This window comes from Haliotis rufescens, unplaced genomic scaffold (genome assembly GCF_023055435.1).
Source record: "Haliotis rufescens isolate VD_foot unplaced genomic scaffold, xgHalRufe1.0.p SCAF_6, whole genome shotgun sequence".
NCBI lineage: Eukaryota > Metazoa > Mollusca > Gastropoda > Lepetellida > Haliotidae > Haliotis > Haliotis rufescens.
In genome coordinates, this window is record NW_025964334.1 from 16,939,964 (window position 1) to 16,954,594 (window position 14,631).

The 14,631-nt window shown below is 41.4% G+C and overlaps 1 protein-coding gene across 1 annotated transcript; it reads left to right on the forward strand.

Annotated features, from left to right (window-relative positions):
• The first annotated feature begins 198 nt into the window (after positions 1-198).
• Positions 199-11,136, forward strand: LOC125374800 (histidine-rich glycoprotein-like). Its single transcript, XM_048386454.1, has 4 exons — positions 199-468; positions 626-1,318; positions 5,996-6,098; positions 11,105-11,136. The coding sequence occupies exons 1-4, from the start codon at positions 199-201 to the stop codon at positions 11,134-11,136; spliced, it is 1,098 nt and encodes a 365-aa protein (XP_048242411.1).
• The last annotated feature ends 3,495 nt before the right edge of the window (positions 11,137-14,631 follow it).

The following is a 14,631-nucleotide window of genomic DNA, read 5'->3' on the forward strand; positions in this document are numbered from 1 at the left end:
TACGACCATAACCACCACATGTACGACCATCACCACCTCTACAGATGCAACCATAACCACCACATGTACGACCTTCACCACCTCTACAGATACGACCATAACCACTACATGTACGACCTTCACCACCTCTACTGATACGACCATAACCACTACATATACGACCTTCACCACCTCTACAGATACGACCATAACCACCACATGTACGACCATCACTACCTCTACAGATACGACAATAACCACCACATGTACGACCTTCACCACCTCTACAGATACGACCATAACCACTACATGTACGACCTTCACAACCTCTACAGATACGACAATAACCACCACATGTACGACCTTCACCACCTCTTCATATACGACCATAACCACCACATGTACGACCTTCACCACCTCTACAGATACGACAATAACCACCACATGTACGACCTTCACTACCTCTACAGATTCGACCAACCACCACATGTACGACCTTCACCACCTCTACAGATACGACCATACCCACTACATGTACGACCTTCACCACCTCTACAGATTCGACCAACTACCACATGTACGATCATCAACACCTCTACAGATACGACCATAACCACTACATGTACGACCATCACCACCACTACAGTACGACCATAACCACCACATGTACGACCATCACCACCTCTACAGATGCGACCATAACCACCACACGTACGACCATCACCACCTCTACAGATGCGACCATAACCACCACATGTACGACCATCACCACCTCTACAGATGCGACCATAACCACCACATGTACGACCATCACCACCTCTACAGATGCGACCATAACCACCACATGTACGACCATCACCACCTCTACAGATGCGACCATAACCACCACATGTACGACCATCACCACCTCTACAGATGCGACCATAACCACCACATGTACGACCATCACCACCTCTACAGATACGACCATAACCACCACATGTACGACCTTCACCACCTCTGCAGATACGACCATAACCACCACATGTACGACCTTCACCACCTCTACAGATACGACCATAACCACCACATGTACGACCTTCACCACCTCTACAGATACGACCATAACCACCACATGTACGACCTTCACCACCTCCACAGATACGACCATAACCACCACATGTACGACCTTCACCACCTCTGCAGATACGACCATAACCACCACATGTACGACCTTCATCACCTCTACAGATACGACCATAACCACTACATGTACGACCTTCATCACCTCTACAGATACGACCATACCCACTACATGTACGACCTTCACCACCTCTACAGATTCGACCAACCACCACATGTACGACCTTCACTACCTCTACAGATACGTCCATACCCACTACATGTACGACCTTCACCACCTCTACAGATTCGACCAACTACTACATGTACGACCTTCACCACCTCTACAGATACGACCATAACCACTACATAATCGACCTTCACTACCTCTACAGATACGACCATAACCACCACATGTACGACCTTCTCCACCTCTACAGCTACGACCATAACCACCACATGTACGACCATCACCACCTCTACAGATACGACCATAACCACTATATGTACGACCTTCACCACCTCTACAGATACGACCATAACCACTACATGTACGACCACCACTACCACAATATCTACGACCACTTCCCTCACTACATCTTATACCGATTTCCTTCTTATATACAAGAACAACGATTGGGATATTTCCAAAGTAAAGCGAAATGAACGTCATCTGTTAAGCCAATAGCAGAGTCATTTTCAAAAGTTACCAGTTTCAGGACAATTGTGTTGGCAACAGCATAATGAATTCAAACGCATCGCATTCTTTGAAAAAAGAGTTATTTGTCTGTCAGTTGCCAACTGCAACATATTCATCTAAAATCACCGTAAACATATGCATATCAGATCCCCACCCATCACCTAAGTATTAACATTACAAAGTATACTTTATTTAAACTGAATGGCCCGTCATGATTAGTCATTCAGAAGAGTATATTTCCAAATAGATTATCGAGCCCCTGTTTTAACGATGCAGTCAGATGGGTATTTGTATCCTCAAATAGCGGCTCGTTTACCACTCCAGCTGCACTCGTGAAAGACAATTCGATTTTAAACGCACTATACTGATGTGTATGTGCAGCACGTGCATGACACGTAATTGTCACTGTGCTGTCATCAATATCCGTCATCATGGCTGCTGGGGATGTTGTGATCTCAGTCCTGATTACGGTCGCTATGGGTAACGTATAGTTAGAGATCTCTACAAGATCAGGCGTTGTAAGCCAGCATCTGATAGGCTTCTGCCTGCGTGGGTTGTTGAACACAGCTTTGCAACTTTTCAGTAGAGGATTTCGGATTTCAAGGCGACGAGCAAGAGTTGTCACAGACTAAGATGTTCTTTTTAGAAAACTTTAATATTTTTGACTTTTGCCCCTGTATAAATTTTTCTATCTATAAAATCGTCAATGTATGTTTGATCGTGGATTCACACAGATGAATGTGGAGGTATTTGTTCGAATTTCAGTCCTTTCCGTGTTTATGTGAACTGTTAACGAAAAATGTCAAAATAACATTAATCACGTTACCACGGTAAATCCGCTTTTCTCACTTTTAACTCTTGTGGTCGTTGTGTTTCAAGCGTTCTTGAATCCACGAATACATGGTACAGTGTGTGAAGCCTCTCAATTGGTTGTATCGCCATTGGTTTGGCTGGTATATTGAGGAAGAGTCCTAAGACCGACCTGTTCCCGGTTTATGCTTCAAACAATAATGCTGGATTTTCTTTAAGAAGTGTTGTGGACACAAAAACATTGATGGACTCTTCCTTTCAGAGATTGAAATGTATAACCCTTTTTTAAGTAAAGAGAAGTGAAATAGGGTTTAACATCGCGTCCAAGATTACTGCACTTATATAGCGATATGCATGCACGTGAGTGTGTGGCTGCTTGTACTAGTCCGGACTCATGCCGATAGATATAACAAGCCTACGGATATACCATGCCGCAGTGTAACATGAATACCCCACTCAGACACAGTATACTGACTCCGAGCCGACCAGTCGTTGTTTTAGCCCCTTAATGCCGATCGTCAGGCAGGGTAACAAGTACTATCTTTTAACGTCTTTTGGTAAGACGCGGCCGGGGATCGAACCCCGGACGCTCTACCACTAAACCACAGAGGCGGTCTACCAAAAACAAAAAAACAACAAAAAAGAATATTATCTTGTTGTTCCTTTATTGAACTGATAAACGAATCAATCACAAAATCTCCAACACTTTTATAAAATATGCTCATCTCAAAGTCTCATGATTTATTCCTGGTAACAACGCACAATTATAGGAAAGTCACGTCTACGCCCTCGTTGTGAACTTGTTTGCATTAGTGTGTTATGTGTCCGTATGTGAAGGCATCAGGTTTACAGTAATAATGACGGTCTGTAGTTGGAGGCAATGGTTGAAGGTTTGCCTGCTTCCTGTCCACGGCATGGACTACGACTGCTTGGACACCCATCACGTTTGTAGAACAATTCAACACAATTCATCACAAACACATGCTGGCGATCACAGTGGTCAGGGTCGTGAGACTTGACTCTTTCTGTAGCAAACGTGCAAACGGGGATCGTCTTGTTACACTATAGTGTTCTAAAATGAAAACAATCAAAGAGTTTTTTTGAATAATGAGAATTCAATAGTACCGGCAATGTTAACCTGACCGGAAAAAAACAGTGTATACGTGTCGCGCTTCAACGTCACACGAACAGTCAATCACACAATTGTAGGACTGAAACACAACGAAAATTGAAACACATCAGTACTGCAACTGTTTCATATACATTTAACGCTTTACAACAATGTTAGTACGTCTGTCCGAGTGTCACGATATGGTAACTACAACAATTCGTGACAAACTCGTGTTATTCCGGGACAAGCCGAATAGCCGCTCGTACCCCTGTCGTGGCCATTTGTGCGACTGGGTCCCGTCTAAGTGCAAACGGGCACACTTAAAAAAATTGTCAAATTGTGACGTCATGCTTTACGTATATTTTCCCATGTCACATATTACCGAGATGGTATTTAAAACACATCGGGAATTGCGTTATTTATACAGTATGATTGAACAGATGTATCTGTATCTAGGGTAAAGTTTAAGATGCAAGACATGTGTCAACTCAAAAACATTTCCTGAGGGATTCTTTGACCGAAGTACTTGAAATCATACGCGCATCCTGATTGGCTTGTTGTATTTTCGCACATTGCATTTATCGATATCGGCATGCGTCGTCGTGCAGGTGACGGTAAGGGGCGAGTGGAACTCGTGATAGCCATCTAACATAAAAGATACAATTTGTAAGAAGACTAATTCGTTTTATATTGTCCATATTTTAACAAGATGTTCTCGTTCATAACTGTCAAGAGACGTGAAGTGACCTCCGCATCACAGGATGCTTCGAACGTATGCTAGCCCCGGCATCCAAACGGGTAAATGACTCCGACGTGATTCTAAGAAAGATCACAAAAAGTGAGCAAATAGTATAATGAAATATTATCAAAATCGAAACCCAAACAAAGCGGCATATTTGACCTGAGACAATGGAAATTCTCGCCTCCATTGATCCACTTCCTGAAGAGTTCTCGCCTCGTTAGACAACTGCATTATTAAACGCCCCGGTGGACAGCCGGGACATAACAAGACGATCCCCGTTTTCACGTTTGCTACAGAAAGAGTCAAGTCTCACGACCCTGACCACTGTAATCGCCAGAATGTGTTTGTGTTGAATTGTGTTGAATTGTTCTACAAACGTGATGGGTGTCCAAGCAGTCGTAATCAATGCCGTGGACAGGAAGCAGGCAAACCTTCAACCATTGCCTCCAACTACAGCCCGTGATTATTACTGTAAACCTGGTGCCTTCACATACGGACACATAACACACTAATGCAAACAAGTTCACAACGAGGGCGTAGACGTGACTTTCCTATAATTGTCATTGCAGTGAACATAACACTTGATATTTCACTGCAGTGAACATAACACTTGATATTTCACTGCAGTGAACATAGCGCTTGATATTTCACTGCATTGAACATAACACTTTGCCGGAACTATTGTCATACAAGAGCTACCTCCCCTCAAATTATCTCCCTTTGTCGTAAGTGTTAAGCTCGTACACAAACTGTTGACGTCCTTTTTACGTTAGTTCCACATTGACAAGGCAAAATTATGACAGATGGTCATTTATGGAGTTACTATCGCTTCTTGTTGTTTGTTATTTACTTGAACATGTTTCGTTATAAATTGTATATTTCTCATTCAACTCGTCAATCGAGATTGTTCGTTTCGCAAAGAACCATTTTTAATTGCTTGACCAGCGTGTATTTCTTCGCTTCCAAGAGCGGTCTAGTTGATTTCAAGAATATTTACAAAGTCGGGCATTTCCCTCGCTCGCGGTTTTATATTTCCGACCAAATCCTCAGAGTTGTGTTTTATCCTTAACGTGTTGCATATGTTGCATTGTGTTGTATCGTGTTGTATCGTGTTGTATTGTGTTGAATCGTGTTGCAATGTGTTGGAGTGTGTTATATTCATGTCTAGAATTTGGTGTTTGATATAACTAAATTTGAAAGATACGAAAACGTCGTAATTGGATTGGACAGGTATAAAACTTTTGGAATGAAACCTTTTGTCCAGTGTTACAGTTCATTGTGTACTAAATTGACAGTATCATAATCTAATTTGAGCCTTAATGGCTGTAACGTCAGAACGGTTTATCCTAATATAGAAAATCTATAATTAAATGATGGTTTAATAAACAGTTTTGCTGCAGTGGTGAGAGACATTTCAATCTTGAACAGTGATTATGTGCCTTTTCATCACGTCGTTATCGCTGTACTGACATCAGCATCAGTGATTCTGTCAATCACGCTGCCTGGCACGGATGACGAGTGGTCAGTTATGGTGTAATTACCATCGTTACAGTTACTGGTGAAGCTGGTGAAGGATCTCTGTAAAAGTGGGACACGGAAAGCTGATGGACTAATGGCATCTGCGGATTTCGGATCTCGGCAGGATACCAACTGTCGTAGGAGGGTACGCGTAGACTCTCTCTCACTGTTGCAACCCTTGTCTAACGGTCACCAGCGGTATAGATAGGGGTGTTTTTATGTGTGTGTTTCTATAAATAAACATAAACTGCCTGGCAAACGAAAGTAGACACCCATGTATGGTGGCGGCAAAAATGATACAAACGAAAATAGTTATTCGATGATGAAGTTTTTGAAGCGGGTATCAAGGGTGTGTTTTGGACCATAAAGGGGCACTGATCTAAAGCAATTCCCCGGGATTGGTTGTTGCCTTTGTAATTGCACAGTGTTTCGGCGACAGTTTTCAGCCGAGTAACCTTTGCCTGACAGTTTAGTCAGTCAGTTGGAAAGGTAGGTAACTCCAGTATTGAAGTCATGCGCGGATTCTAAAGATATTCAATGAGTAAAAGTACGTCTAAAACGTACCTCGTTTTAACCTCGTTGTGTTTTGCGTATCGTAAATATCATAAGACAGGCATTATACATTTTCATTATATGTTTATGGCAATTGCAAAACGGAAACACTCTCGGCTAGCAATATCTAGGCTTATACCGTGTTAAAAAATTATTCTATTTGAAGTAATAGTTAAAACATTTACTTCAAAATTGTAGTTGAGTTAATTAAGTTTCCAAATATATTGACTTTTCACCTGTGTGAAACTCCACCCCATCCTTTTATCACCGCCCCGCTTTACACACCTGTTAAAGTCTAAGCTGTTATTACCACATGGTTTAAAGTTTTGAGCGTGGATCTCTCTGTACCTCCTTGGGTGTCTACGAGATCTGTGATATAGAACTCACGTGTAGCTGGAATATTGCTGATGACAACGAATATAATTCTTCAAGATCGGGGATTTCCTGTTCCAAAGTAACACAAAATGGTATTGTGCAACGCAATGCGCGAACACTTTATAAAAAGTTCAAGTATAATGTTTGATTTCTGTCATGTGACATTATGACGCTGTTTTATTTCATAACGTTTTGACCAATAGACTGTACAGTACAATTCTCTTTTACCAGAGGTTCCGTATGATTATGGGAAAGGCTTTGTGGCCTTTGGTTTATTAATGAAACATATGAAGATTGTTGTAACAACAATGAAGATCAGTGGCATTCACAATCAGGCCACGATCAAACGTAAGAATAACTTTATCAAGGGTTGTTGTTTAAGAAAAAAAAATCAAATGTCTTTACAGTATCGTGTCACTAATTTCACTTCGTGTCACCTTTAGAAAAAAAACAAAAGCGCGGGTATGATGTTCGCCATCTCCCTGTCTTGAATTCGAATCCACGGTTATGGCATTCAATTACGATGGATGCACTGCAACTGCGGCGCCCCGGATGATTGGGCATACAGTGCCCCCTTTTTGGAAGTTAAACCGGTGATAACAGGATTTGCGTGGTGTTAATCTGTTATTTCCTTGAAGTACGTATCTAATTAAGTCGTTGGCGCTGTATGTGGTTGACTTTAAGGGAGACTGCAACACAGTCTAGACGTCTAGACATTGCAATTAGTGCCTTGTGTTAAATTGAGACACTGTCTCCTTTTAATTAGGGTTATCGTTAAATGTATTGATATAAATCATTAAATTTGAGTCACCAGACAAAGAAAGTGACATCTGAATGACTTGAATAAGATTACATAGGACTGCAACTTGCTAACTTTAAGAAGAATCTTTAATTAGGTATTGCTATCACTTATAGGTAACAAATACAAACGTGGCCACTAGCATGTAGTAGACTGCTCTCAACCTCAATTCCATATCATGCGGAAATATGCTATTGTGACGTTATTGTATGATGTCACAAGCTCCTTCCCAGCGCGTGACGCCTTCGTTAGACTCTCGGTAACATCGCTGCCACCAATGTAGTAATTTTTATACTTTTCTTTATGTCTATGTGAATGCCAATACAGTTATTTTTTTAAAAAGGGGCACGGGTGGCCCAGTCATCTAAGGGGCTGCGATTCGCTGTGCAGAATTGCGTCCCTTGGGCACGCCAGAAACCCATGCAAGTAGGTTCTGAGACCTACATCACTTCGGGCTTTCCTCCCACGTTAAGCTGACACTACGCGATATAACCGGAATACTGTTAAAAGCGGCGTTAAACCCAACCCTCACTCACTCACTAGTTTTTAAAAAAAGGCTTAACATTTTATTTTTTTTGATCGGATTAGTTTGAGATTACAGACGAACGGTAAAACAACCAACTTCTCCCTTACATTCTTACTATACCAATTACATGATAGTTGTAATGAAACCGAAATTCAATCTGACAAACAAAGAAAACAATTTAGCATGGGTAAGAGTATTCGGCGTCACGATAGTCATCACTTCTTGTTTGTAAACATAAGTGTCAGTGGGCTGCGAGTTCAGCTCAAAGCATGGTTGTTGCCGACCATCACAATGGGGAGTTTTGACTGGTGGCAGCGATAGTTTAGAGAGCTCCTCGAACGGGCTATCGCTGTGAGGAGCTTGATGATGTCATAGTCACTGTACCACTCCCTTGTAACATCACTGGAACATGTTTGTGGGAAAAGGATGTCGTTATTGCTGGTATGGTTCTACATGTGTCCAATACTCTTCACGGGAAAAGGATACCCTCTACAGTAGTAATGTGCTTAGGGGGAATGTTAAAGCTACTGTTGTTGACGGACCCACCCTGCTCACTATGTCATCTCAGACAACTGGATTGACTAGTTTCATTTGTTCATGTGACTATCACATTACACAACACGATCTGGCAACGGTCGCAACCGCTAAATACATCTTAATCGATCAAAAATTGTACAGCCAATGAGCACAGATGTTTACTGATGTTTACATGAGAGACACGTGTGTGTATACCTTGAAAGACAATAAGACATCGACACCAATTCAAATGCAAAATTCTCTTAACATTTTGTTCTATTGTTTCAAAATATTAAAAAGAATATTCCAGGTATAAGTTTTAATGAACTTATGTTTGCATTGCTGGACCCCTTTTGACAAAGTTCATAACAGAAGATCAATTCGCTCTGCATTAATATATCATCAAAGCACGAAATTCTCTTCAAAAATATTTTGGCAATCCAACCTAAAGCAAACATATTAATGATCGATATGATATATGAACAAATATCGGAGACTTTTGATGGTTGCAAAACTATAGTTTTTCATTTTCTGCAAACTTTCATGTAACAAAACAATCATAATCTGTAAACTTCCTCGAACGGTTTGAGAGAAATGTCAACAAAACCCATGCAAGTTGAACACAGATCTAAAATGTCCATTTAGATCGACCCTGTCCTCAAGTGTTGTCTTTAACTGTTCTTCAGGTTTTACAAACAAAAATTCAAACACTTATGACTTTGGAATAATTAACGTTGGCCGACCATTGAGAGCTTCTAATGACACTGTCTCGGTCACTCGAGAACAGGTTACATACAAGGGTTGTCGTAAAGACAATAGCATCGTCACGTACAACAAAGATGGCAACCTTTGAAGAGAATGGACGTGAGAGCACGGTGGTCTTGATCGCTCCGGTGTGTGCACAGTGCCCGAGTTCCGCTCCGTAATGGGCAATCACATCATCTTATATAGACCTGTTTGTTCAGGTACACAGGCCTGATTCATGTTCAATCATTTCCAAACCGTCTTATCGCAGCAGCATTGTCGCTGATGGTCTTAACAAGAAAACATGGTTACGATTCACAAAAGAAACATCCAGAAGTTTTAGCAGCTTTGGAAATAAACTTTAAATGAAAAATATTGATTTCAGAAGGAAAACTCAATTTTTTACTTGTGGGAATCAACAAGTTTTTTCTTGACGTTCTCGCCGTTATAATTATTGTGTTAAGAGAAACAACACTGTATCCCATTACATACTGTTTATACATTGTATTTATTAAAAACAACAACGATATAATCAACATTCAGAACGGAGAGGGAGGGAAATATAACATATTCCGCCCGTCTGTACATCCATTTGTCTCCCAATCACAAATGCCTTTTTTCAATAAAAAACCAAACGTTTTAGTGTGTGTGTGTGTGTGCGTGTGCGTGTGTGTGTGTGTGTGTGTGTGTGTGTGCATATGTTACTGCATTTACAATGTTCATCATATACAGTTTTTTCCCCATTTATTATTTACGTTCGTAAAAGCCAAAGCATTCGAATTTCCCTGAAGCAATCAAAGGACATGTTCGTTTCTGGTGTAAGTCGAAATCATGTTAAAAAAAGAATCATGAAACATAAGTTAACTAAGTGAGGTTTTACATTTTACGTGTGTCACGTTCAATCAAAAAGGTCAGATTATACAAATAGGATATCGAATTCAACTAATTAGAGTCATTATCCTTTGAGGTGAACGGCTTAAGAATTTAAGTAAGTATCTTTCAGCAATTAAATAAACATTGGAAGTTTTGAGAGCATTACATTACAATGTGTTTATTTTTCAGCAGTGAATCATTGATAGCTGCCAGTTAACACGTTGTGCTGTTGTTCCAGGCAGCGATAAACCATTGTCAACTACCATTTGACGGGCCATGACATTGTTGAAGGCACGGTTAACCATTGTCGACTACCATTTGACGGGCCATGACGTTGTTGAAGGCACGGTTAACCATTGTCGACTACCATTTGACGGGCAATGACGTTGTTGAAGGCAGCGGTTAACCATTGTCGACTGCCATTTGACGGACCATGACGTTTCAGGCAGCGGTTAACCATTGTCGACTACCATTTGACGGGCCATGACGTTGTTGAAGGCACGGTTAACCATTGTCAACTGCCATTTGACGGGCCATGATGTTTTTTTCAGGCAGCGGTTAACCATTGTCGACTGCCATTTGACGGACCATGACGTTGAAGGCACGGTTAACCATTGTCGACTACCATTTGACGGGCCATGACGTTGTTGAAGGCACGGTTAACCATTGTCGACAACCATTTGACAGGCCATGACGTTGTTGAAGGCAGCGGTCAACAATTGTTAGCTGCCAGTAGACACGTTGTGTTGCTGTTCCAGGCAGCAGTAAACCATTGTCAACTGCCATTTGACGGGCCATGACGTTGTTGAAGGCAGCGGTTAACCATGGTCAGATGCCAGTTGACACGATGTGTTGTTGTTGAAGGCAGCAGCTAACCATTGCCAGTTGCAATTTGACGGGTCATGGTGTTGTTCAAAGCGGTAGTAAACCATTGTCAGGCGCCAGGAACCGCTGGTCTTTGGTTTGCTCCTGACCTTTGACCTTCGCCATTTCGGACTTTCCTAATACATTAATATTGTATTCGCTTCGTGCATAATGGAATTTACTCACGGAAGCTCAATCAACAAATGGAGACTGCCCTTCATATAACTGAAGAACTGGCATGACCAACTCAACTCAATCATACATTTATTAATTGTGTGCCATCTAACTCGAACAGAACAGAACAGATATGTTTGAATTAGAAAAAAATATTTAAATGACGGTATGGTGCATTATGATAATGCTGTTACACTGAACAAGTTTTGCACTTTAAACATTGACACATTATTTTCCAAGAACATATTTCTTTGTAAACAAAGGCAAGGTCTTAAACTATGCTTCTCACCAATGGCCGCTGGGAATATTTGAACAAGTTTTGCACTTTAAACATTGACACATTATTTTCAAAGAACATATTTCTTTGTAAACAAACAAAGGCAAGGTCTTAAACTATGCTTCTCACCAATGGCCGCTGGGAATATTTGTGAAAATGGTTTATAGAAGATTTATTTGAGGACGTATTGATGACCAGGCCTGAAAAAAGACATCAATTCTAACCAGTTCTCTGATTTATTCTGGTGAAAATACAAGCGACGTGTTAAAGGCACGTGGACCCATTGAAGTCGATTCGGATTTCGGCAAGGGATAATGTCCGCCTGTGAGAGGGTAGGCCATCACGCGCAGACCGGTGCCCATATATGCAACACGGGCGCCGATTCAAGAGGGCTTTAAGTGCGATGTCGTGCGACGGGCACACAATCTGCATGAAATACATGGAAGGAAAGGTCATATAATGTTGCCTGCTGACACAAGGGGGCGTTTTATTACGCAATAGTCTAAATCTGTGAGAACTCTGCAGGAAGTTAGAGAGTGGAGTCTAGTATATATCCATGTCTGCATTCTATTTACAGTACGTCTAATTTGCCGGTCTTTGTTAGGCTATGATACGCTGGGTGGTTTTAATGTAGTTTCAGAATTGTGTGTTTTGCGTTAATAGGAACAGTGGTAATTATTGTGTAAAGATTTATAGAGGAACCCAATACTTAGGTCTATTGGACTGCAGATGAGAGCTCATTGGTGATCCGGCAGGTCAAGTGACATGGAGAATTGGAGCTAATAATTCAAGTTTCTTGCGTGTTTAAAAAGTTATATCACAGCGCATCACGCTTATTTTGTGTGTTGCCTAGCCCTGATAGTTTTAAGGAGTGATAAGTCGAGTTCAGTTCAACACAGCCCTGATGCCATTTGTTTTCAATTATATCACTGCGTGTCAGCTTGATGTTGGAGGAACTTCCCAAGTGAGTCTGATCTCAGGTCACTTCTTTGGTGAAAATCACGAGGTCTGTGTCCATAAAGGCCGCGATAGAGTAGTAGCCGGAAACATTCACTCATTTACTCGAAATTTCCACAACGTCATTTAAATCGCGAGTCAAGGTATAGCCAGTAACCTCGAGGGTTACAAGCGGCGTTTAACCAACCTCACTCACTCATCTACTCACTCTGAATCTTTTCCGGGCGGTCGGGTAGCCTAGTGGTTAAAGCGTTCGCTCGTCACGCCGAAGACCCGGGTTCGATTCCCGACACGGGTACATTGTGTGAAGCCCATTTCTGGTGTCCCCCGCCGTGATATTGCTGGAATATTGCTAAAAGCGGCGTAAAACCATACTCACTCACTCACTCACTCACTCACTGAATCTTTTCCGATAGCTTTGGCTATGCAGTTTAATATGATGCAAAAGATATTACCTAACCCATTTCTTTCCTTCTGCACTACACAATATGGTCCAGCTGATGTTTACCTTCTCCCTCTCAGCACATCTGCTTCATTTCAGGACATTCACAAACACCGGTATTAAAGATAATTTAACATGAAAGAGACCGTTGATGCTGTATAACAATTGATACGCTGATCTCACTGTAATCTCAACAAGCGTTAAAGAGAAATGGAAACTATAAAATTGTAAATATTGACACAAATTTGAAACCATTATTACATTATCTGGTCATCGACTGTTTTATTTTACATTATTTCAGTACAAAATAAAATGAAAGGCTGATAATAGTGCAAAGATTAAAGACGGGATAACATCAAACAATACTAATTACACTGACCCAGCGATATGAGGACACGTTACAATGGACGATGTCGGGGAGATAATGGTACCATCACGTTCAGGAGCGGCAGGGTATGGGTAGAAGTGATGTGATTTGTTTACAGAGGGGAGATGTGCCTTGGTGCATCTGTTGCTCTTTGAAACAAAGAGTAACTCACTCAAATGGGAACTATCGATTTGTTTCAAAATGGCAATATATTGCAATATGTTTCCAATATCTTTACAATGCTTTGTCTTCGTTGTTGACATTCATAATGCGTTCGTTAAATGTACTTAAAACACATATTTTGGGAGCTTTTTTTTCGTTTCTTGTTACTTGTCCGCGAAAAGGTTCGCATTGTTATTCGCCAGCCGTAATGTGAGTGGAAGGTTTTCAAAAGACGAAAGACCAGAATTACGAGCAAGAAACAGCAAGCACCATCGTTTACCGTCTTTAGCAAGACGCAGCCAGATCGATCAACCAACTTTTGTCTCCCCGGGGAACGCTCTATCAACAGGACCACTTGGCTGTGATGTAAGTGAGTGAGCTGCGTCTGACTGTACATGTATATGTCAACGTGTAGCAGTAGAAAGCCAACACTGATACAGCTGGTAGACATTTTAGCCCTTCATGAGACTTTCAAAGCACACGGATATTGTGCTTGATAAACCAAGGATCATAACCGGAGCGATTCGGGGATGTTCACATTTTCAGATTCAGATAGTTAATTCGAAGATTCGATCTATACGTTAGCAATTGATTATTAACTAAATTATGATTACTATGGTGACTGGCATATATTGAGGCTATCAATGCTGCTGAGAGTCTCGTGATAGTTATAATTTTAAAGGCATGAGCTTGTATCGTCCTATTAGGGGAGGTGAATTTGGGTTTAACGTCGCGTCCAATTTTATTGCACTTATATATTATGACGTGTGTGGTTGTACGAATCCGGACTAATGTACATATTATTGTGCTAGCCAACTGAGATACTTTGCCGCCGTTTAAACATGAACACCCCACTCAGAGCACACTGACCCCGAGCCGACCAGTCCTTGTTTTTAAGCCCCTTAATGCCGAGCGCCAGGTAGGGTAAAAACAAGTACCATCTTTTGACGTCGGCGGGAATCGAACCCGGACCTTCCGCTCTCCAGGCGGACGCTCTACCACTACACCAGGGAGATGGCCAATCCTCTTAGTATAAACTTCT